Source organism: Odocoileus virginianus, chromosome 30, assembly GCF_023699985.2.
Source record: "Odocoileus virginianus isolate 20LAN1187 ecotype Illinois chromosome 30, Ovbor_1.2, whole genome shotgun sequence".
Lineage (NCBI taxonomy): Eukaryota > Metazoa > Chordata > Mammalia > Artiodactyla > Cervidae > Odocoileus > Odocoileus virginianus.
Window position 1 is genome coordinate 5,656,288 of NC_069703.1, and position 25,856 is coordinate 5,682,143.

A 25,856-nucleotide genomic window follows, 5' to 3' on the forward strand; every position below is an offset into this window, starting at 1 on the left:
ATTATAAACTAACTACATGTTTAATAGATGTGTTGCACAAAAGACTTCTATTTCATTTTGGAAGATTAATCTTGTGAAATGGTACAGTCATCTGTATTTTGCTTTTTTGAATACTGTAATTGGTGATGAAGGAGCTTAGCTATTTTATGTTATCAGCTAAACAATTCTAAAAACTCATCATCCAATTTTGGGAATGGATTTTGTATAGCATTGGCCATGCATCTACATTGTAAATCCCATTCTGTAGATATCTTGCTCCGATTGACCAGCATGCAAAATGCAAAAGAACAAAAGATTGGTACACTGCCAAATGCTTCAGTTCTACCAAATCAACAAATTTCTCCTTTTAATTTAGAATTATTTAGGATGGTGATTCCAAATATTTGAAAGTATTTTATAATTAAATATCCATTGGGTTAAATAAAGTTCACATATATGGTGAAATAATACCATGAAATACTATGTAATTATTAAAAATAATGATGCATAAGTAAAAAGAATTATTTACTGGAGAGATCTGTGATTTGCTATATATGTTGTCTTAGAATTTGAATGACCAACTGACAAGAAAGTGTTCAGAATTGAGCAACATGCTTCAGACTGTTAAAATGGAAAATACCAGAATCATTGCTGACCACCAAGCCATTCTGCAGGTACTCATTTTTATTTTTTTCACAATAGTAAAAGATGCTTATTAGTTTCCATAATCAACAGCCAGACAAAAAATGTAATTACAATTGCAAGCCATAATGGAAACATGATTAACCTAACAATATAAAATAATTACATACAATTTGGGGGAGTCAAGCAGAGTTATATGCACATGTTTTCTTCCACCCAGTGTCCTTTGGATATTGCATTTAATCCATTTACATTGAAGGTATTTATGGATATGTATGATCCTCTTACCACTTTCTCACTTGTTTGGGGTTTATTTTCTGTAGATCTTTTCCTTCTCTTGTGTTTCCTGCCTGGAGAAGTTCCTTTAGCATGTGTTGTAAAGCTAGTTTGGTTGCACTGAATTCTCTTAACTTTGCTTGTCTGGAAAACTTTTGGTTTCTCCATCAAATCTGAGAGTCTTGCTGGGTGGAGTATTCTTGGTTGTAGGTTCTTCACTTTCATGACTTTAAATATATTGTTGCATTCCCTTCTGGCTTGTAGAGTTTCTGTTGAGAAATGAGCTGATAATCTGATGGGAGTTCCCTTGTATGTTATTTGTCATTTTTCCCTTGTTGTTTCTAATATTTTATCTTTGTCTTAAATTTTTATCAGTTTGATTACTATGTGTCGTGGTATGTTCCTCCCTGTGTTTATCCTGATGGGGACTCTCTGTGCTTCCTGGACTTGATTGACTATTTCCTTTCTCGTGTTAGGGAAAATTTCAGCTATTATTGCTTCAGATATTTTTTCAGGTCCTTTCTCTCTCTGTTAGTGCATTTAATGTTGTCCCAGAGGTCTCTTAGGCTGTCTTCATTTTTTCTTCCATTCTCTTTTCTATATTCTGTTCTGCAGCATTGATTTCCACTATTCTATCCTCCATGTCATTTATCCATTCTTCTGCCTGTTACTCTGCTATTGATTCCTTCAAGTATGTTTTCATCTCTGTCTGTCTGTTCTTTAGTTCTTTTAGGTCTTTACTAAACATTTCTTGCATCTTCTCCATTGTTTTCCTGATATCCTGGATCATCGTCACTATCATTGTTCTCAATTTTTTTTCTGGAAGGTTGCCTAACTCCATTTTGTTTAGTTGTTTTTCTGCCATTTTATCTTGTCCCTTCATCTGGAATGTAACTTTCTGCTTTTTTAGTTAAATCAGTTAATACTGATTAACTTTCTGTAATACGACTTTTGTTCTAGCTGATGTGGGCTTGTGGTACTTCTTGCTTCTTCAGTCTACCCTCTGATGGAGGAGGCTAAGAGGCTTGTTAAGCTTGATGATAGGAGGGACTAGGTCTTGCTCTGGTGAATGGGGCCATGCTAAGTTTAGTTCAGTCGTTCAGTCATGTCCAACTCTTTGTGACCTCATCCAGCACTCCAGGCTTCCCTGTCCGTCACCAACTCCTAGAGCTTGTTCAAACTCATGTCCATTGAGTCAGTGATGCCATCCAACCATCTCATCCTCTGTTGTCCCCTTCTCCTCCCACCTTCAATCTTTCCCAGCATCAGGGTCTTTTCCAATGAGTCAGTTCTTCAATCAGGTGGCCAAACTATTGGAGTTTCAGCTTCAGCATCAGTCCTTCCAATGAATATTCAGGACTGATCTCCTTTAGGATGGACTGGTTGGATGTCCATGCAGTCCAAGGGACTCTCAAGAGTCTTCTCCAGCACCACAGTTCAAAAGCATAAATTTTTCCGGCACTCGGCTTTCTGTATAGTCCAACTCTCACATCCATACATGACTACTGGAAAAAACATAGCTTTGACTAGATGGACCTTTGTCGGCAATGTAATGTCTCTGCTTTTTATTATGCTGTCTAGGTTGATCATAACTTTTCTTCCAAGGAGCAAGCATCTTTTAATTTCATGGCTACAGTCACCATCTGCACTGATTTTGGAGCCCCTCAAAATAAACTCACTGTTTCCACATGTATTTGCCATGAAGTCACAGGACCATATGCGAAGATCTTAGTTTTCTGAATGTTGAGTTTTAAGCCATAGTTTTTCACTCTCCTCTTTCACTTTGATCAAAAGGCTCTTTAGGTTTTCTTCACTTTCTGCTATAAGGGTGGTGTCATCTGCATATCTGAGGTTATTGATATTTCTCCCGGCAATCTTGATTCCAGCTTGTGCTTCTCCCAGCCCAGTGTTTCTCATGATGTACTCTGCATATAAGTTAAATAAGCAGAGTGACAATATACAGCCTTGATGTACTCCTTTCCCAGTTGGAACCAGTCTGTTGTTCCATGTCTGGTTCTAACTGTTGCTTCTTGATCTTCACACAGATTTCTCAGGAGGCAGGTCAGGTGGTCTGGTATTCCCATCTCTTGAAGAATTTTCCACAGTTTGTTGTGATCCACACAGTCAACGGCTTTGGTGTAGTCAATAAAGGCAGAAGTAGATGTTTTCCTGGAACTCTCTTGCCTTTTCTATTATCCAACGGATGCTGGAAATCTGATTTCTGGTTCCTCTGCCTTTTCAAAATCCAGCTTGAACATCGGGAAGGTCATGGTTCATGTACTGTTAAATCCTGGTTTGGAGGGTTTTGAGCATTACTTTACTAGCGTGTGAGATGAGTGCAATTGTGCGGTAGTTTGAGCATTCTTTGGCATTGCCTTTCTTTGGGATTGGAATGAAAACTGACCTTTTCCAGTCCTGTGGCCACTGCTGAGTTTTCCAAATTTGCTGGCATATTGAGTGCAGCACTTTCACAGCATCATCTTTTAGGATTTGAAGTAGCTCAACTGGAATTCCATCACCTCCACTAGCTTTACTCATAGTGATGCTTCCTAAGACCCACTTGAATTTGCATTCCAGGATTTCTGGCTCTAGGTGAGTGATCACACCATCGTGATTATCTGGGTCATGAAGATCTTTTTTGTATAGTTCTTCTGTGTATTCTTGCTATCTCTTCTTAATATCTTCTGCTTCTGTTAGTTCCATACCATTTCTGTCCTTAATTGTGCCCATCTTTACATGAAATGTTCCCTTGTTGTCTCTGATTTTCTTGAAGAGATCTCTGGTCTTTCCATTCTATTGTTTTCCTCTGTTTCTTTGCATTGATCACTGAGGAAGGCTTTCTTATCTCTCCTTGCTGTTCTTTGGAACTCTGCATTCAAATGGGAGTATCTTTCCTTTTCTCCTTTGCCTTTGGCTTCTTTTCTTTTCTCAGCTATTTGTAAGGTCTCCTCAGACAGCCATTTTGCCTTTTTGCATTTCTTTTTCTTGGAGATGTTCTTGATCACTGCCTCCTTTACAATGTCATGAACCTCCATCCATAGTTCTTCAGTCACTATGTCTGTCAGATCTAATTAATCCTTGGATCTGTTTGTCACTTCCACTGTATAATCATAAGGGATTTGATATAGCTCATACCTGAATGGTCTAGAGGTTTTCCCTACTTTCTTCAATTAAGTCTGAATTGTTCTATAAGGAGTTTGTAATTTGAGCCACAGTCAGCTTCCCATCTTGTTTTTGCTGACTGTATAGAGCTTCTCCATCTTTGGCTGCAAAGAATATAATCAGTCTGATTTCAATATTGACCATCTGGTGATGTCCATGTTTAGAGTCTCTCTTGTGTTGTTGGAAGAGGGTGTTTGCTCTGACCAGTGTGTTCTTGTAGCAAAGCTCTATAAGCCTTTGCCCTGCTTCATCCCTTACTCCAAGGCCAAATTTGCGTGCTATTCCAGGTGTTTCTTGAGTTCCTACTTTTGCATTCCAGTCCCCTATAATGAAAAGGACATCTTTTTTTCGTGATAGTTCTAGAAGGTCTTGTAGGTCTTCATAGAACCATTCAGCTTCTTCAGCACTACTGGTTGGGGCATCAACTTGGATTACTGTGATATTGAATGGCTTTCCTGGAAATGCAGAGATCATTCTGTCGTTTTTGAGATTGCATCCAAGTACTGCATTTCAGACTCTCTTGTTGACTATAAGGGCTACTCCATTTCTTCTAAGGGATTCTTGGCCACAGTAGTAGTATAATGGTCATCTGAGTTAAGTTCTCTCATTCCAGTCCATTTTAGTTCACTGATTTCTAAAATGTCAACATTCACTCTTGCCATCTCTTGTTTGACCACTTCCAATTCACCTTGATTCATGGACCTAGCATTCCAGGTTCCTATGCAATAGTGCTCTTTATAGCATCAGACTTTACCTCCATCACCAGTCACATCTGCAAGTGGGCCTTCTTTTTGCTTTGTCTTCATCTTGTCATTCTTTCTGTAGTTATTTCTCCACTGTTCTTTAGTAGCATATTTGGCACCTACTGACCTGGGGAGTCCATCTTTCAGTGTCCTATAATACTGTTCTTGGAGTTCTCAAGGCAAGAATACTGAAGTGGTTTGCCATTCCCTTCTCTAGTGGACCACGTTTTGTGAGAAATGCGTCTGCTCAGTAAAGCTTTAATCCAGTTATCTTCTGATGGCTGGGTTGCAGTTTGGCCTGAGACAGTGCAGCCCTGGTGTCTGAGGGTCTATAGTAGGATTAACGGTGACCTCCAAGGGGGCCTTCCAGGACTGCTGCTTCCAGTGACTCTGTCCCTGCAGTGAACTCCTGCCAGCCCCCGCCTCCACGGGAGACCCTCCAACACTAGCAGGTGGTTTTGGTTCAGTCTCCTGTGGGGTCACTGCTCCTCTCCTCTGGGTCTTGGTGTATGTACGATTTTGTTTGTGCCCTCCAAGACTGGAGTCTCTGTTTCCCCCCAGTCCTGTGAAGGTCCTGTAATCAAATCCCACTGGCCTTCAAGGTCAGATTCCCTGGGGATTCCTAATCCCTTTGTCAGATCTCCAGGCTGGGAACCCTGACGTGGGGTTCAGAACCTTCACAACAGTGGGAGAACTTCTTTGGTATTATTGTTCTCCAGTGTATGGTCGCCCATCTGGTGAGTATGGGATTTGATTTTTATCGTGATTGCCCCCTCCTACCGTCTCGCTGTGGCTTCTTCTTTGTCTTTGGACATGGGGTATCTTGTTTTGGTGGGTTCCAGCTTTCTCCTGTAGATGGTTGTTCAACAGCTAGTTGCTATTTTGGTGCTCTCGCAGGAGGAGATGAGTGCATGTCCTCCTACTCTGCCATTTTGAACTGGAAGTTCTGCTCATTCTTTAAGACTCACTGTAATACAGAAGCTTGATCACTCCAATCAGAAAAGATCAGTTTTGTCTTTCAATTTTTACTCCTAGGACCCTAAGCAGACTATAATCACAAGGTTCTCTCGCTCTCTTTTTTTTCCCCCAGCATATGCATATACCAAGTATTGTGCTAAGGATTACATATATTACCTCCTTTAATCCTAGCAGCTGTTATGTAAAGGGATATTTGTCATCCTTATTTTACAGGTAATAAAAAAGTTTAGAAAAGTTAATCAACTTGTCCAAAATCACCCAGCTAGTACAGGATGAAGCAGATATAAATCTAGGTTTGACTCCAGACTTGGTGTTTAATAATCTATGTTATGTCGCCTTTTATTCTGCATTCCATAGTAGTACTTTATGTGTGTGACTCATTTCCTGTACTGCATTGTGTTCTTCCTAGGACACTGTCTTATATGTCTTTATTACCCATAGTGCTGAGTGTATCTTGCATCTAACAGATTCTCAATAAATATTTTTCATTATTTCAAACATTGTGTGTTTACCCCATGTAAGTATTGTTATGATACTAGATCTGGATAGAATTATGGTAGTGAACAAGACAAATCCCTACTTTCATGAAATTTACCACTTAGTAGATTGAATAATGTGACTTAGATACATAACAGTTTCATAAACATTTTAAAACCTTGGAATATGACCCAGGTGAGATCCCATTTTATCAAGTAGAAGGTGTGAGGGTTTGCCTTGTAATCAATATTGTTCAAAACAATGTATTTTAAAGTATGTTTACAAAAGTAATTATTAGCATGTACTCTATAAAAGCTTTATAAATTGTGGATAGAGGGAGTATGCATAAAAATGGTGAGCCAGAGAAAAATTAATTGTGCAAAAACAGTTACAGACTTCCGTTCTCACAGTATCTGAGCACAGTTTCAGATACTCTCAAAAGAATTTACAGTAAACTGTGAAACATGATTGTCCCTGGAGAGTGGAATTATTTGGAAGAGGTGTGGAGGAGTTAGAGGTGGAAGACTTTTTTTCCTTTATATACATTGATATTGTCTTACTTTTTAAAGTATAGTACCATGTTGAAATTTTAAATTACCAAAATATACCTAATATAGTTCTATATCCGAAAATTTGTATCAATTGTATTCAAAAAGTTGTATAAATTTTGCAGCAAGCTGGGTAAATGATGCACCTTGATTGTTGGCAAGAAGAGCTGTAAAGTGATAAAATTGTGGTCAAGTCAGGGTAGGGACAAAGAGAAAACTGGACATTAAGATAAATTCTTTCAAAAAGAGGTTTTATTTATATAAATTAAATTTTACTTTTGTAAGTATCAGTATCTTTGATTAGTTATTTAGAATGATATCCTATCAATTGACTTCTGGCATCTCAGCTTTTAATATTACTTCCAACAGGAGGAACAGAAAATGATGACACAGACATTTCAAGAACAAAACTTACTGCTGGATGCAGCCCATGCCAGTATCACAAGCGAGCTACAGACTGTTCAGAATGAAAAAACACAGCTCCAAGTGCATCTGTAAGTAAATCATAGGCAACTTCTGTATTTTTCGCTTTTGTACTTGTATTTCGTATCTTAATGCAGATGTTCTGATTCTGCATTTGCTGGGCCAGCCACAAAAATAAAAACACTGCCCTCACGGAACTAAGTTTGTTAGAACATTTTAGTAATTGCTCTCAGGCAGGAGATACATTCTATAAGAACATTTAGTCGTAAAGAAGAGCTCTCATTCAGCTTTCATGTCTTCTTGCTCTCTTCCTGCAGGGACCATTTAATCCTTGAGCATAACCAGTGTATCCAGAAAGCACAAGAGGCTGAGGAGAGGGCAACAGTCCAGAAAGAGCTGCTGGAATCCACTATTGCAAGATTGCGAGCTGACCTGGAAGCGTCAGTGCAAGAGAAGAAGTCTCTACTAGAGGAGAAAGACAGACTTCAGAAAGAGGTAGGTGGAGGCAGATTTGTTACCTCCTGGTTGTGGGTGGTGATCTTGTTTTAAAATTGTATTTTAAGTGCAAAAGACAAGAAAAGAAATACAACCCAGATGGAGTTTGTTTGAGTTACCCATGAAAGAAGTCTTTGGGTGGGTAATCGATGTCTTTTAGCCATGTGAGTAGTCTGTGCCAAATAGTCTACCCTTACGTAGCATTAGTGAACGTCAACTAACCATTCACACATCCTCATGTTAGTTAAGGGGTCAGATTTTAAAAATCCATTTTCCAACAGTGGGAGTGGGACAGTGTAGCAGAAACAGTGTAAGGGAAAACGGCCCTGTCTTCCTAGTCGGGAAGGAACTAGCAGTCTGACATGCAGACGTGTCTTTCTAATTTCAGGGCTGTTTGTGAAGTCTCCTGCTTCAGAGACTCTCTGAGTGGCCCCTTTTCTGAGAGGATGTGCTATCTCTGCAGTGTAGGTATTAACTCACATGCAGGGTGTGTCTGCTATAGTAGAGCCTGTCAACTGTTTTTAAAAGACTGGTCTCCTTTTTTCCCCGCTTCTTGGGCAGGTTAATAAAACAGAGAAAGAAGTAGCAGAGGAAAAATGCAACTTGGAGAAAGAATTATCTAAAAGCAAGGTATTCCACGTTTTCTTTCTTTTTGTGTCATTATGTTTTATTTCCTTCTGTATTGTTGCCTGTTGTATCAGCTTATCTTAGTGAGGAGACGGGTTATATTGCTGAATAACAAAATGTAGGGGAGGAGAGAAGCTACGAAGCTGGATGCCCTCAGAGCACTTCAGTCACTTCAGCATAAGGCTGCTTCTGGGAAAGGTTTGTTTGTTGAGCATCTTGTGTTTGCCAGTGAGTCATCACTGCCTCTGACCCTAGTGTTCACCAAGCAGTTTAGCTAGAAAGACTCCCAAGTGTGAGCTCATGGGCCTGTGGGAAGCAGAGGGATGATTGCTGACAGTGCTTTTTTTTAAAAAAATAAATAAAGCTAATTTAGGCTTCTTATTAGTTCTTGCAGTTTTGTGAGATACCCCTTTCTAGGTTCTATAAAGGTAGAATGGCCAGAGAAACGAATACAATCCTTATCGAAATAGAACAAAAAAAAAAAAACAACTTTAAAACATTGCTGTTTGCATTTCAGAATTTAAGAGAGTAAGGGTTATGTATCGTTGTCATCTGGAGTATATCTGGAACACCAAGAACTATTAGGCCGCCCTGCTCAATAAAACCAACAACAGATGCTAGAGAGAGCCATCAAGCCTTGACTGTTCGGCTTCTGGCTCAACTAAATAGCATTCGTATTACCTACCACATATGTGAACCTCTTTAGAAAATCATTGTATTTCTCTTTGGCCATGCTGGGTCTCGGCTGCCATGCAGGCTTTTCTCTAGCTGCGGTTGAGTGGCAGCTGTCCCCTCGTCGGGCGCGCGGGTTTCCCACTGCAGGGCTTCTCCCACCGCGGAGCACAGGCTCCAGGTGCACAGGCTTCGGTAGGGGTCGCTCCGGGCTCTAGGGCACAGGTTCAGTAGTTGGGGAACACGGGCGTAGTTGTTCTGCAGCATGTGGGATCTTCACAGATTGGAGATTGAACCTGCGTCTCCCACATTGGCAGGTGGATTCTTGACCACCGAGCCACCAGGGAAGACCCATCTATGTGAACTTGTAGTTTAAGAACTACAGAGAGAAAAAAAAGCTAAATTCTGTACGGGAGCTCCGAGACAGTTCACCAAGCTGGCAGTACCTTCTGTGGTTTTACTCACTCATGTCCAGTGATTCAAAAACAGTCCCCCTAAAAGACCTTTAAATAAAGCTGACTTCCTGTGGCTAGGGTTTTGCTGGTATCAGTGTGGCCTCAATATGCTTTTTAAAATTTGGAAAATTGGTGGATACTATTAATTCATTAATACTTTTTGCTTTAAAATGCTAGTGAATATTTCGTGGCTATGGTGAATAGCTATTTATGATTACAACATAGCATTATTATTTTGCTTGTCTGATTTCATTTGTCCTAATGTAGACTGAGTATATGTTCATGGGACTGAAAGATGCTATACTTGCTTGTTTGCTGTTGTTCACTCAGCAAGTTGTGTCCAACTCTTTGCAACCCCATGGACTGCAGCACGCCAGGCTTCCCTGTCTCTCACCATCTCCTGGAGATTGCCCAAGTTCATGTCTATTGAATCGGTGATGCCATCCAGCCATCTCATCCTCTGTTGTCCTATTCTCCTTCTTCTTTCAATCTTTCCTAGTATTAGGGTATTTTCCAAGGAGTCAGCTGTTGGCATCAGGTGGCCAAAGTATTAGAGCTTCAGCATCAGTCCTTCCAAAGAGTATTCAGGGTTAATTTCCTTTAAAATTGACTGGTTTGATCTCCTTGATGTCCAAAGGGACTCTTCCAGAGTCTTTTCCAGCACCATGGTTCAAAAGCATCAATTCTTCGGCACTCTGCCCTCTTTTGGACTTCCCTCATAGCTCAGTTGGTAAAGAATCTGCCTGCAATGCAGGAGACCCAGGTTTGACTCCTGTGTCTGGAAGATCCCCTGGAGAAGGAAATGGCAGCCCACCCCAGTATTCTTGCATGGAGAATCCCATGCACAGAGGAAGGCTATAGCCCATGGGGTCTCAGAGTAGGACATGACTTAGCGACTGAACCATCACCACTGCCTTCTTTATGGTCCAGCCTCTCACAAGCCTGTGTGACTACTGGAAAGATCATAGCCTTACCTATATGGACCTTTGTTGGCAAAGTAATGTCTTTGCCTTTTAACACACTGTCTAGGTTTGGCATAGCTTTCCTGCCGAGAAGCAGTGGCCTTCTGATTTCCTGGGTGCTTTCACCATCCACAGTGATTTTAGAACCGCAAAAAAGGAAATCTGTCACTGCTTCCACCTTTTCCCCTTCTGTTTGCCATGAAATGACGGGACTGGATGCCATGATCTTAGTTTTTTTAATGTTGACTTTTAAGCCAGCTTTTTCACTCTCCTCCTTCATCCTAATCAAGAGGCTTATTAGTTTTCCTTCACTTTCTGTCATTAGAGTGGTATCATATACATATCTGAGGTTGTTGATATTTCTCCTGGCAATCTTGATTCCAGTTTGTAACTCATCCAGCCTGTCTTAACTTATATATGGTGTGCTCTGTGTATAAGTTAAATAGACAGGGTGACAATAAATAGCCTTGTTGTATTCATTTCTCAATCCTGAACAAGTCAGTTGTTCCATATAGGGTTCTAGCTGTTGCTTCTTGGCCCACTTACAGGTTTCTCAGGAGACAGGTAAGAAGGTCTGGTATTTCCATCTCATTAAGAGTTTTCCACAATTTGTTATGATTCACACAGTCAAAGGCTTTAGCATATTCAGTGAAACAGAACAAGATGTTTTTCTGGAATTCCCTTGCTTTCTCGATGATTCAGCAGTTTGATCTCTAGTTCCTCTGCCTTTTCTAAGCCAAACTTTAACACGTGGAAGTTCTCAGTTCCCATAATGCTGAAGTCTTGTGTGGATGATTTGGAGAATAACCTTACTAACATGGGAGATGAGTGCAGTTGTCCAGTGGTGTGAACATTCTTTAGTATTGCCCTTCTTTGGAATTAGGATGACAGTTGACCTTTTGCAGTCCTATTGCCACTGCTGAGTTTTCCAAAGTTGCTGGCATATTGAGTACAGCACTTTCACAGCATCATCTTTTAGGATTTGAAATAGCTCAACTGGAATTCCATCACCTCCACTAGCTTTGTTCACAGTGATACTTCTTAAGATACACTTGACTTCACATTCCAGGATGTCTGGCTCTAGGTGAGTGATCACACCATCGTGATTATCTGGGTTGTGAAGATCTTTTTTGTACAGTTCTTCTGTGTATTCTTGCCACCTCTTCTTAATATCTTTGCTTCTGTTAGGTCCATACCATTTCTATCCTTAATTGTGCCCATCTTTGCATAAAATGTTGCCTTGGTATCTCTAATTTTCTTGAAGATATCTCTGGTCTTTCCCATTCTATTGTTATCCTCTATTTCTTTGCGTTGATCACTGAGGAAGGGTTTCTTATCTCTCCTTGCTATTCTTTGAAACTCTGCATTCAGATGGGTATATCTTTCCTTTTCTCCTTTGCCTTTCTTTTTTTTTTCTTTTTTTTACACGCTCAGTCATGTAATCCCATGGACTTCAGCCCGCCAGCCTCCTCTATCCATGGATTTTTCCAGGCAAGAATACTGGAGTGGGTTGCCATTTCCTTCTCCATTCTCCTTTGCCTTTCATTTCTCTTCTTTTCTCAGCTATTTGTAAGGTCTCCTCAGACAACCATTTTGCCTTTTTGCCTTTCTTTTTCTTGGGGATGGTCTTGATCACTGCTTTCTGCACAATATCACAAACCTCCATCCATAATTCCTCAAGTACTTCGCCTATCAGATCTAATCCTTTGAATCTGTTTGTCACTTCCACTGTATAATCATAAGGGATTTGATTTAGGTCATACCTGAAAACCAGTGGTTTTCTCTACTTTCTTCAATTTAAGTCTGAATTTGGCAATGAGTTCATGATCAGAGTCACAGTCAGCTCCTGGTCTTGTTTTTGCTGACTGTATAGAGCTTCTCCATCTTTGGCTGCAAATAATATAATCAGTCTGATTTTGGTATTGACCATCTGGTGATGTGCATGTGTAGAGTCTTCTCTTGCGTTGTTGGAAGAGGGTGTTTGCTATACCAGTCCGTTCTCATGGCAAAGTTCTATTAGCCTTTGCCCTGCTTCATTCTGTACTCCAAGGCCAAATTCGCCTATTACTCCAGGTATCTCTTGGCTTCCTACTTTTGCATTCCAGTCCCCTATGATGAAAATAACATCTTTTTTTAGTGTTAGTTCTAAAAGGTCTTGTAGGTCTTCATAGAACCAACCGTTCAGCTTCTCGGCATTAGTGCTTGGGGCATCAACTGGGATTACTATGATATTGAATGGCTTTCCTTGGAAACTCACAGAGATCATTCTGTCATTTTTGAGGTTGCACCTAAGTACTGCATTTTGGACTTTCTTGTTGACTATGATGGCTACTCCATTTCTTCTAAGGGATTCTTGCCCACAGTAGTAGATATAATGGTCATTGAATTAAATTCACCATTCGGGTCCATTTTAGTTCACCAATTCCTAGAATGTTGATGTTCACTCTTAGCATCTCCTGTTTAACCACTTCCAATTTACCTTGATTCATGGACCTAACATTCCAGGTTCCTATGCAGTATTGTTCTTCACAGCATCAGACTTTACTTCCATCACCCATCACATTCTCAGCTGGGCATTCTTTTCACTTTGTCTTCTTCTCTTCATTCATTCTGGAGTTATTTCTCTACTGATCTCCAGTAGCATATTGGGCATCTACCAACCTGGGGAGTTCCTCTTTCAGTGTCCTGTCTTTTTGCCTTTTCATACTGTTCATGGGATTCTCAAGGCAAGAATACTGAAGTGGTTTGCCATTCCCTTCTCTAATGGACCACATTTTGTCAGAACTCTCCACCATGTCCATCTTGGGTGGCCCTCCATGGCATGGCTCATAGTTTCATTGAGTTAGACAAGGCTGTGGTCTAAGTGATCAGCTTGGTTCAGTTCAGTTTAGTTGCTCAGTTATGTCCAACACTTAGCAGCCCCATGGACTGCAGCACGCCAGGCCTCCCTGTCCATCACCAACTCCTGGAGTCTACTCAAACTCATGTCCATTGGTCAGTGATGCCATCCAACCATCTTATCCTCTGTTGTCCCCTTCTCCACCTGCCCTCAGTCTTTCCCAGCATCAGGGCCTTTTCAAATGAGTCAGCTCTTCGCATCAGGTGGCCAAAGTATTAGAGTTTCAGCTTCAGCATCAGTCCTTCCAATGAACACCCAGGACTGATCTCCTTTAGGATGGACTGGTTGGATCTCCTTGCAGTCCAAGGGACTCTCAAGAGTCTTCTCCAACACCACAGTTCAGAAGTATCAATTCTTTGGTGCTCAGCTTTCTTTATAGTCCATTGCTCACATCCATATATGACCACTGGAAAAACTATAGCCTTGACTAGACAGACCTTTGTTGGTAAAGTAATGTCTCTGCTTTTTAATATGCTGTCTAGCTTGGTCATAACTTTCCTTCTAAGGAGTAAGCGTCTTTAAATTTCATGGCTGCAGTAGCTATCTTCAGTGATTTTGGAGCCCAGAAAAATAAAATCAGTCACTGTTTCCACTGTTTCCCCATCTATTTGCCATGAAGTGATGGGACCGGATACCATGATCTTGGTTTTCTGAATGTTGAGCTTTAAGCCAACTTTTTCACTCTCCTCTTTCACTTTCATCAAGAGGCCGTTTAATTCTTCTTCACTTTCTGCCATAAGGGTGGTGTCATCTGCATGTATCTGAGGTTATTGATATTTCTCCTGGCAATCTCGATTCCAGCTTTTGCTTCCTCCAGCCCAGCATTTCTCATGATGTACTCTGCGTAAGTTAAATAAGCAGGGTGACAATATACAGCCTTGACATACTCCTTTTCCTATTTGGAACCAGTCTGTTGTTCCATGTCCAGTTCTAACTGTTGCTTCCTGACCTGCATACAGATTTCTCAAGAGGCAGGTCAGGTGGTGTGATATTCCCATCTCTTGAAGAATTTTCCACGGTTTGTTGTGATCCATGCAGTCAAAGGCATTGGCATAGGCAGTAAAGCAGAAATAGATGTTTTTCTGGAAATTTCTTGCTTTTTTGATGATCCAGCAGATGTTGGCAATTTGATCTCTGGTTCCTCTGCCTTTTCGAAATCCAGCTTGAACATCTGGAAGGTCACCGTTCACGTATTGCTGAAGCCTGGCTTGGAGACTTTTGAGCGTTACATTGCTAGCATGTGAGATGCGTGCAGTTGTGCGGTAGTTTGAGCATTCTTTGGCATTGCCTTTCTTTGAGATGGGAATGAAAACTGACCTTTTCCAGTCCTGTGGTCACTGCTGAGTTTTCCAAAGTTGCTGGCATATTGAGTGCAACACTTTCACAGCATCATCTTTTAGGATTTGAAGTAGCTCAACTGGAATTCCATCACCTCCACTAGCTTTACTCATAGTGATGCTTCCTAAAACCCACTTGAATTTGCATTTCAGGATGTCTGGCTCTAGGTGAGTGATCACACCATCGTGATTATCTGGGTCATGAAGATCTTTTTTGTACAGTTCTTCTGTTTATTCTTGCCACCTCTTCTTAATATCTTCTGCTTCTGTAAGGTCCATACCATTTCTGTCCTTTATTGAGCCCATTTTTGCATGAAGTGTTCCCTTGGAATCTCTAATTTTCTTGAAGAGATCTCTTGTCTTTCCCTTTCTATTATTTTCCCCTATTTCTTTGCATTGATCGCTGAGGAAGGCTTTCTTATCTCTCCTTGCTATTCTTTGGAATTCTGTATGCAAATGGGTATATCTTTCCTTTTCTCCTTTGCTTTTTGCTTCTTTTCTTTTCACAGCTATTTGTAAGGCCTCCTCAGACAGCCATTTTGCTTTTTTGCATTCCTTTTTCTTGGGGATGGTCTTGATTCCTGTCTCCTATACAGTGTCATGAACCTCCGTCCATAGTTCTTCAGGCACTGTGTCTATCAGATCTAGTCCCTTAAATCTTTTCCTCACTTCCACTGTATAATCATAAGGGATTTGATATAGGTCATACCTGAATGGTGTAGTGGTTTTCTGCACTTTCTTCAATTTAAGTTTCGTTAGTTTTCTGTGATTGTGGTTTTCATTCTGTCTGCTCTCTGATGAATAAGGGTAAGAAGTTTATGGAAGCTTCCCAGATTGGGAAATGTGAGGTGGGTCCTAGAACTTTCTTAACAGTGCAAGAATTTCTTTGGCGTAATTGTTCTGCATTTTGTGGGTCATCTGCTCGGTGGTTCTGTGGTGGAGCTAATGGCGACTTCCTCCAAGAGGGCTTATGGCACATGCTGCGTTATTCCAAATCCTCCTCGGACAACCACTTGGCCTTTTTGCATTTTTTCCCTTGGGATGGTTTTGTTCGCTGCCTCCTGTACACTATTTCAGACCCTCTGTCCATGGCTCTTCAGGTACTCTGTTTACTGGATCTAATCCTTTGAACATGTTCATCACCTCTACTGTATATTCATAAGAGACTTGATTGAAGTCATTCCTGGCTGGTCTGATGGCTTTCCCTGCTTTCTTTAGTTTAAGCCTGAATTTTGCAATGAGGAGCTGATCATCAGAGCCACAGTCAGCTCCAGGTCTTCTTTTTGCTCACTGTGTGCTACTTCAGCTTCATGTTTGGCTACAAAGAATGTGATTAATCAATCTGATTCTGGTATTGACTATTTGATGATGTCCATGTGTAAAGTTGTCTCTTACGTTGTTGGAAAAGGGTGCTTGCTATGGCCAGTGCATTCTCTTGGTAGAATACTGTTAGCTTTTGCCCTGCTTCCTTTTATATTCCAAGGCCAAACTTGCCTGCTACTCCAGGTATATCTTGACTTTTGTATTCCAATCCCCATGATGAATCCCAGAGAAAAGCAATGCCAAAGAATGTTCAAACTACCACACAATTGCAGTCATCTCACACACTAGCAAAGTAATACTCAAAATTCTCCAAGCCCTGCTTTAACAGTATGTGAACCGTGAACTTCCAGATGTTCAAGCTGCATTTAGAAAAGGCAGAGGCACCAGAGATCAGATTGCCAACATCTGTTGGATCATCAAAAAAGCAAGAGAGTTCCAGAAAAACATCCACTTCTGCTTTATTGACTATGCCAAAGCCTTTGACTGTGTGGATCACAACAAACTGTGGAAAATTCTTCAAGAGATGGGAATACCAGGCCACCTGATCTGCCTCCTGAGAAATCTGTGTGAAGGTCAAGAAGCAACAGTTAGAACTGAACATGGAACGACAGACTGGTTCCAAATCGGGAAAGGAGTACTTCAAGGCTGTATATTGTCACCCTGCTTATATAACTTACATGCAGAGTGCATCATGCAAAATGCTAGCCTAGATGAAGCACAAGCTGGAATCAAGGTTGTCATTATCAATAACCTCAGATATGCAGACGAGACCACCCTTATGGCAGAAAGCAAAGAACTAAATAGCCTCTTGATGAAAGAGGAGAGTGAAAAAGTTGGCTTAAAACTCAACATTCAGAAAACGAAGATCATGGCATGTGGTCCCATCACTTCATGGCAAATAGATGGGGAAACAGTGGAAACAGTGGCTGACTTTATTTTTGGGGGCTCCAAAATCACTGCAGGTGGTGACTGCAGCCATGACGTTAAGATGCTTGCTCCTTGGAAGAAAACTATGACCAACCTAGACAGCATATTAAAAAGCAGAGACATTACATTGCCAACAAAGGTCCGTCTAGTCAAGGCTATGGTTTTTCCAGTGGTCATATATGGATGTGAGAGTTGGACCATAAAGAAAGTTGAGGTGAGGAATTGATGGTTTTGAACTTTGGTGTTTGAGAAGACTCTTGAGAGTCCCTTGGACTGTAAGGAGATCCAACCAGTCAAATCCTAAAGGAAATCAGCCCTGAATATTCATTGGAAGGACTGATGCTGAAGCTGAAACTGTAATACTCTGGCCACCTCATGCAAAGAACTTACTCATTAGAAAAGACCCTGATGCTGGGAAAGATTGAAGGTAGGAGAAGAAGGGGATGACAGCGGTTGAGATGGTTGGATGGCCTTACCAACTCCATGCACATGAGTTTGAGCAAGCTCCGGGTGTTGTTCACGGACAGGCTGGCCTGGCGTGCTGCAGTCCATGGGGTCACAAAGAGTCCGAAATGACTGAACTGAACTGACGATGAACTGAACTGAATTGACATCTTTTTTTGGTGTTAGTTCTAGGAGGTCTTCTAGGCCTCACTGATCAGCTTAAATTCACCTGTTCCTGTCCATTTTAGTTCACTGATTCCCAAGATGTCAGTGTTTACTCTTGCCAATCCTTTGGCTTGACCACGTCCAATTTACCCTGATTCATGGGTCTAACGTTCCAGATTTCTGTGCAATACTGTTCTTCATAGCGTCAGACTTTACTTTTATCACCAGACACACCCACAGCTGATTGTCATTTCTGCCTTGGCCCAATTGCCTCATTTTTCCCGGAGCTATTGGTAGTTGTCTTCTGCTCTTCCCCAGTAGCATATTGGACACCTTCCAACCTGGGGGTGTCATCTTTTGGTGTCATATCTTTTTGCCTTTTTATATAGTTCATGGGATTCTCACAGCTAATGTATTGGGGTGATTTGCCATTCCCTCCTCCAGGGGATCATATCCTGTCATTCTCCACTATGACCTGTCCATCTTGGGTGGCCCTACACAACATGGCTCAATAGCTTAATTGAATTGTGCAAGCCCCTTCACCATGGACAAGGCAGTTATCCATGAAGGAGTGCTTGCTCATTAGAAAGCTTCTATTAAGCCAAATGACAGTGCTTCTACAGAGTTCTGTTTTTTGGTCTAACTTGATATTTTTTAGATGTGTGTTCATTGTAACGGTATGCTTTCTTAAGTTAGGCTTATTGAGTTACAATTTACAGAGTGAAATTCACCCTTTTTGTGTGTTTGTGTAAATTCTGTGAGCTTTGACAGTCATGTAACCACCACAACAATCAAAGGTGTATAGAGTGTTCCTACTATACTGTCACCCCAGAAAGTTCCCTTGCGCCCTTTAGTAATCAACCTCTTCCTCCATCACCATCCCCTAGCAACCACTGATCTCTTTCTTTATCCCTGTAGTTACATCTTTTCCAGAATATCATATAAATGGAATCATACAATATATAGCATTTTAAGTCTGGCTTCATTTATTTAGCATAAAGCATTTGAGATTCATACGGGTGTGTATCAGTAGTTTATGTTCCACTATATCACAGGTTTATCACAGTTTCTTTGCCTATTTGCCAACTGAAGAATATTTGGGCTGTTTCAGATTTTGGCAGTTATGAAAGAAGCCTGTATAAATATTGATATGTGAACATAATATTTTTCTCTTGGATACATATCAGGAGTTGGGCTTCTAGATCCTGTAATAAATACACATTTCAACTGTTTTCCAGAGGATGTGTGCCATTTTCCATTCCTACTGGTAATGAGTTCCAGTTTCTCTGCATTCTCACTAGCACTTGGTATTGTCACTTCTTGTAGTTTTCAGCCATTCTACTTGGTGAGTAGGGATACATCATTGTGCTGTAATTTGCTTTTCTCCAGTGACTAGTAATGTTGAGTGTCCTTTCATGTGCCTATTTGCCATCAACAATTTAAAGAGTCTCTTCAGATCTTTTAACCATTTTTAATTCAGTAGATTTCTTACTGATTTTTCAGAGCTTTAAAAAGTCTCACTAGTTCTTACATAAGTTATTACTGTTTGCACATAAACTTTGTATGTGCTCTATTTTTTCTTTGATTTCATGCCTTTTTATGATGTCTTAAAAGAGCAGATGTTTTATATTTTCAGTCCAGTTTATTAATTTTTCAAATTTTATGGAGAATACTTTCTGTGTCATATCTAAGAAGTTTTTGCCTAATCTAAGATCATGTAGACTTTCTTCTTTGTTTTCCCCTGGAAGTTTTTTGATTTTAGGTACGATATTAAGTCTTTGATCCACTTTGAGTTAATTTTTATGCATCATGCAAGATATAATCCAAGATTCATTTATTTTTAGGTGAATCATCTGATTGCTCTAGTAAGTTTTATTATTGAGATATGATTAATATACCATAAGTTCACCTTCTTAAAGTACACAATTGAGCAGTTTCTCAGTATATTCGCAAGCTTGCACAAAAACCGCCACTCTCCTGTTCCAGAACGTTTTTATCAGCTGAGGAAACACCCAGCGCCCATCAGGAGCCTCTCTCTGCTCACCCCGCCGCCCCGGCCGCTCCTGTTCGTGTGCCTGCGCGTGTTCAGGTGCTCAGGCGTGTCTGGCACTCTGCAGCCCCATGGACTGCAGCCTGCCGGGTTCCTCTGTGCAGGGAATTGTGCCCATTTCCTCCTCCAGGGGATCTTTCTGAACTAGAGATCGAACCCACATCTCCTGCTTCTCCTACGTTGGCAGGCAGATTCTTTACCACTCAGCCACCTGAGAAGTCCATTTTACTTTATACAACAATGAGTTTGTCTATTCTGGACGTGTCATATCAAACAATATATGGCCTTTTGGTTTGGCTTCTTAGCATGATGATTTCAAAGTTTGTCCATTTGGTAGTATATATAATGTATATATATTTCATTTTTTTATGACTGAATAATTTTTCATGAATATACCACACTTCTTTTATCCATTTATCAGTTGATGGTCACTTAGACATTTTTCACTTTTTGGCTATTAAGAATAACGCTATGAATACTTGTGTACAACTGTTTTTGTGAGCATATGTTTTCAGTTATAGGAATAAACTACTGGGCCATGTGATAACTGTCATTTGGAGAAATTGCCAAGCTGTTTTACAAATAAGGTTGCTGCACTATCTTACAACCCCACTAGCATTGTAGGAAGATTTCACTATCTACATCCTCACCTCAACTTCTGTCCACTTTAAAAAAATTATACCCATCCTAGTAGGTTTGAAATATCTCATTGTGTTTCTGTTTATTTGAAAAATTCATCTGTTTAAAAGTGACCATAGTATAAAATCATTAAAAATGAACAGTTTAGTGGCATTTAGTACATCCACAGTATTGTACAACTACCACATCTGTCTAGTTTCAAAACATTGTATCACCCCAAAAGGAAACTCCAAACCCCAGTCACTCCTCACTCCGTCCTTCTCCTGCCCCTTACAACCACCAGTCTGCATTCTGTCTCTGTGGATTTAACTTCTATGAATGTTTCACATGAATATAATCGTACAATATGTCATCTTTTGTATCTGACTACTTTCACCTAGAATAATAGTTTTTGAGGTTCATCCATGTTTCTGCATGTATCAGTACTTCATTCCTTTTTATGGCTGAGTAATATAGTGTGTGTGTATACCACAGTTTGTTTATCTGTTGATGGATATTTGCATTATTTCTTCCTTTTGGCTTTTGTGATTAATGCACATATCTTTTCACTATGGTTTTGTCTGGATATATGCCCAGGAGTGGGATTGCTGTATCATACGGTAGTTCTATTTGTAGATTTTTAAGGAACTTCAAATTGCCAACATCCGCTGGATCATCAAAAAAGCAAGAGATTTCCAGAAAAACATCTGTTTCTGCTTTATTGCCTATGCCAAAGCCTTTGACTGTGTGGATCACAATAAACTGTGGAAAATTCTTCAAGAGATGGGAATACCAGAACACCTGACCTGCCTCTTGAGAAATCTGTATGCAGGTCAGGAAGCAACAGTTAGAACTGGACATGGAACAACTGACTATTTCCAAATAGGAAAAAGAGTACGTCAAGGCTGTATATTGTCACCCTGCTAATTTAACTTATATGCAGAGTACATCATGAGAAATGCTGGGCTGGAGGAAGCAAAAGCTGGGATCAAGATTGCCAGGAGAAATATCAATAACCTCAGATATGCAGATGACACCACCCTTATGGCAGAAAGTGAAGAAGAACTAAAGGTCCTCTTGATGAAAGTGAAAGAGGAGAGTGAAAAAGTTGGCTTAAAACTCAACATTCAGAAAACCAAGATCATGGTATCCGGTCCCATCACTTCATGGCAAATAGATGGGGAAACAGTGGAAACAGTGGATGACTTTATTTTTCCGGGCTCCAAAATCACTGCAGATGGTGACTGCAGCCATGAAATTAAAAGACACTTACTAATCCTTGGAAGAAAAGCTATGATCAACCTAGACAGCATATGAAAAAGCAGATATATTACTTTGCTGACAAAGGTCTGTCTAGTCAAGACTATGGTTTTTCCAGTAGTCAGATATGGATGTGAGCAATGGACTGTAAAGAAAGCTGAGCACCAAAGAATTGATACTTCTGAACTGTGGTGTTGGAGAAGACTCTTGAGAGTCCCTTGGACTGCAAGGAGATCCAACCAGTCCATCCTGGGGGAAATCAGTCCTGAATATTCATTGGAAGGACGGATGCTGAAGCTGAAACTCTAGTACTTTGGCCACCTAATGCGAAGAGCTGACTCATCTGAAAAGACCCTGATGCTGGGAAAGACTGAAGGCAGGAGGAGAAGGGAACAGAGGACGAGATGGTTGGATGGCATCACCGACTCTGTGGACATGAGTTAGAGTAAACTCCAGGAGTTGGTGATGGACAGGGAGGCCTAGTGTGCTGCAGTCCATGGGGTCACAAAGAGTTAGTCAGACACGACTGAGCAACTGAACTGAACTGCTATTCCTCACAATGGCTAAAGCAACTTACATTCCTACCAGTGGTGTAGGAGGGTCCCCTTTCCTCCACACATTTATTGGTTAGACTGTTGATGATGGTCGTTCTGACTGGTATGAGATGATAATCTCCTATTTTGATTTGCATTTCTCTAATAATTAGCCACGTTGAGCATTTTTTCCTGTGCCTTTTAGCCATCTGAATGTGTTCTTTGAAGAAATGTCTGTTTAGGTTTTCTGCTCATTTTTTTTATTAGATTGCTCTTTTGATATTGAGCAACATGAGCTATTTGTAAATTTTGAGGACTAATCTCTTGTTAGTTGCATTGTTTGCAAATATTTTCTCCCATTCTCTAAGTTCTTTTCTTTCTGTTTATGGTTTCCTTTGCTATGCAAAAGTTTTTGAGTTTAATTAGGTCCCATTTGTATATTTTTGTTTTTTAAATTTATTTTAATTGGAGGATAATTACTTTAGTTTCAATTACTTCCCTCATGGCTCAGACAGTAAAGTGTCTGCCTACAATGCGCCAGACCCAGATTCAAACCCTGGGTCGGGAAGATCCCCTGGAGAAGGAAATGGCAACCCACTCCAGTATTCTTGCCTGGAAAATCCCATGGGCAGAGGAGCCTGGTAGGCTACAGTCCATGGAGTCGAAAAGAGTTGGACACGACTGAGCAACTTCACTTTCACTTTTCACTTTCATTCTAGAAGATGGATTGAAAAAGATATTGCTGCTATTTATGTCAAATAGTATTCTGCCTTTGTTTTTCTCTGAGTTTTACAGTATCTGATCTTATATTTAGGTCTTTAACTCACTTCAAGTTAATTTTTGTGTATGGTGTTAAGTTATTGATTTGAGATATTTTTCCTTTTTAAAATATGTTTATACAGCTAAAGATATCCCTCTAAGCACCAATTTAACTGCATACCATACATTTTGTTTATCAAGTTTTCATTTTCATTTATCTCAAGATATTCTTTAATTTCCTTTGTAATTTTCTCATTCACCAGTTGGTTATTTAAAAATACGTTGTTGAATTTCCCATATGTGTGAATTTCCAAATTTCCTTCTTTTATTGATTTAATTTTATTTCATCATGGTTGAAAAGCATACTTTGTGTAATTTCAGTCCTTTCAAATATATTGAGCTTTTTTATAGTTGTACCATGTTGGTATGTTGTAGAGAATGCATCATACACACTTGGGGAAAATGTGTATTCTGTTGTGTGGAGGAGTTATAAAGATGTGTTAGGTTCAGTTGCTTCATAGTGTTGAAGTCATCAATTGTTTTTTCATTGATCTTCTAACTGTTCTATTTATTATTGAGGTCTTTGTTACTATTGAATTGTTATTTCTCCTTTCAGTTCTGTCAATTTTTGCTTTATTGTTTTTGCCTCACTGGGGCTCTGTTAGATGTGTATTAATTTACGAATGTTATCTTCTTAATGGATTGGTCCCTTTTTAAATATACAATGTCCTTTACCTCACAGATTTTTGTTTTAACATCTACTTTGTCTAATGTTGGTGTAGACACACCATTTCTTTTCAGGTAACTATTTACACTATATATCTTTTTCCATCCTTTTATTTCCAGCCCATTTGTGTCTTTGGATCTAAAGTGTGTCTCTTATGAACAGCACATAGTTGGTTTTTTTAAAAAATTCATTCTGCCTCGCTCTGTTGGAGTGTTTAATCCATTTGTATTTTAACATAATTACCCATAAGGTAGGATTTACATCTGCCACTATACTATTTTTTTAATGTTTTATATACTTTATTGTTCCTCTGTTTCTCCATTACTGCCGTCCTTTGTATTAAATAGATATTTTTGTGAACTGTTTTAATTCCCTTAATCTTTCTTTTACTGTATATTTTTTATTTATAGATAACAGAGTTACAAGAAAAAATAGCTGTATATTATACCTGTATGTTGCTACATTTGCTGGTACCCTTTATTTCTTTGTGTAGATTCCAGTTATCATGTAATGCCCTTTTATTTCATCTTGAAGACCGCACCTTAATATTTTTTGTAGGGTGATTTTTATAGCCTCACAATCCAGACCCCATGAAAGAATGGATGCTGGTAATATTACCCCACATGATTTAAATTGAGATAGAATTGAAATCTTAGCAATATTGAATCTTCTCATACAGGAACACAATATATCTCTCCATTTTATTTAGATTTTTGATTTATCTTGTCAGTATTCTGTAATTTTCAGCATGTCAAATATTGGATTTTTTTATTAGATTTTTACCTAAAAATTTCGTGGATTTTGATAATGTTATAAATGGAACTTTTAAGAAATAGGAAATTTCCAGTTTCTTTTCTTAATATATAGAAATGCAATTGATTTGACCTTGTGACCTTCAGCCTTACTAAAACTCTTACTCAGGTACCTTTTTTGTAGATTTTTTGGAATATAGAAACTCGTGTCTATTGTAAGTAGAGACAGTTTTATTTCTCCCAGTCTCCATGTCTTTTGTTACTTTTTCTTACCTAATTGCACCAACTAAGCCCTCCTGTTTGATGTTGAATAGAAATGGCAAGAGCAAATGTCCTTGCCTTTTTCCCAGTCTTAGGGGAAAACATTCAGTCTTCCACCAATATTGGTATTAGTTGTAGGTTTTTTATAGATATACTATATCAGGTAGAGATGATTCCCTTTTGTTTCTGGGTTACTAGGTTTTTATCATAAATTAATAAGAATTTTGTGAAATGCTTTTCCTTTATCTGTTAAGATGGCTATATGAATTTTCTTCTACAGTCTATTGGTGTGAATTATACTAATTAATTTTGAATGTTGAACATGCTTTGTATTACCAGGATAAACTTCACTAGTCCTGATTTGTTATCCTTTTATGTATTGCTGGGTTCATTTTGCTAATATTTTTTGGAGGATTTATTTTTACATCTGTATTTATATGCTTGAGTTAATATTTAAATAAGTACCAAGCACCAGAAGGACTTCTGGTAAATGCACGCTATGCAGTTTGTTATAACCCACCTGCTAAAGACAACTAGAAAAGCAGGGGAACGTGTTCATAAGATACCATTTATTTTATGGTTAAAAATGTCATTTTAAAGGCAAGATAGTATTTTTGGATCTGCATAGATTTCTTTTCTCCCTTTGTTTTTCAAAGGTAGACATAAATGCATTAACCCGCAACGTGCAGACTCTAGAGGAAAAGAATAAGCAGCTGACAGATAAGATTGCTTCCCTAGAACTTGAGCAAGCATCTTCTGATTACCACTGGGTGGGTATAAAAAGGTCAGTCTAAAGTAGGAGTTAATGACTAAAGAGTTCTTTACAAATCAGGATAATTAGGGGATGGGTTTCTTCATTTGTTTGTGTTTTGATGATTATCACATGTCCTGAATAACTTAGCAGGCCAAGTATGTCAGAGAGCCCTGCAGTATTCAGGCGATAGATTTAGGAGAACGAGGATTGAAAGCAGCTGTTAAACACCTGCCTACACAGATGATCTGTAGTGGTGAAAAGTACCAGTGTTTCTAACATTTTAAAATAATTTCTTTTCCATAAATTGTGAGAAAGAAACTTGTATTTTTTTTACCCCGACAGTTCTATCTGTTGGGAAATCAGTAGTAAGTTAGATTTCTTGAAGCTGTTTGACAAGGTCATTACATTGCAAATAAATGAAAAAGAAAGTGAAAGTGAAGTCGCTTGGTTGTGTTTGACTCTTTGTGACCCCATGAACTGTAGCCCCCCAGGTTCCTTCGTCCTTTGGACTCTCCAGGGGATCTTCCCCACCCAGGGATTGAACCCGGTCTCCCGCATTGCAGGCAGACCCTTTAGCATCTGAGCTACCAGGGAAGTCGTTACAAATA

General features: G+C 39.6%; 1 protein-coding gene across 5 annotated transcripts in view; it reads left to right on the forward strand.

Moving 5' to 3' along the window:
* The window catches only part of CCDC150 (coiled-coil domain containing 150), a 94,473-nt gene that overhangs the window by 25,379 nt on the left and 43,238 nt on the right, over positions 1–25,856 (forward strand). For 4 of the 5 annotated variants that reach the window (XM_070458482.1, XM_020891813.2, XM_020891812.2 and 1 more), the window contains exons 10-14: positions 546–653; positions 7,175–7,299; positions 7,546–7,723; positions 8,285–8,353; positions 25,151–25,264. In XM_070458482.1, coding sequence (XP_070314583.1) covers positions 546–653; positions 7,175–7,299; positions 7,546–7,723; positions 8,285–8,353; positions 25,151–25,264 — 594 coding nt within the window. The remainder of the gene's footprint in view (positions 1–545; positions 654–7,174; positions 7,300–7,545; positions 7,724–8,284; positions 8,354–25,150; positions 25,265–25,856) is intronic. The other variant, XM_020891815.2, reaches the window with a different exon arrangement.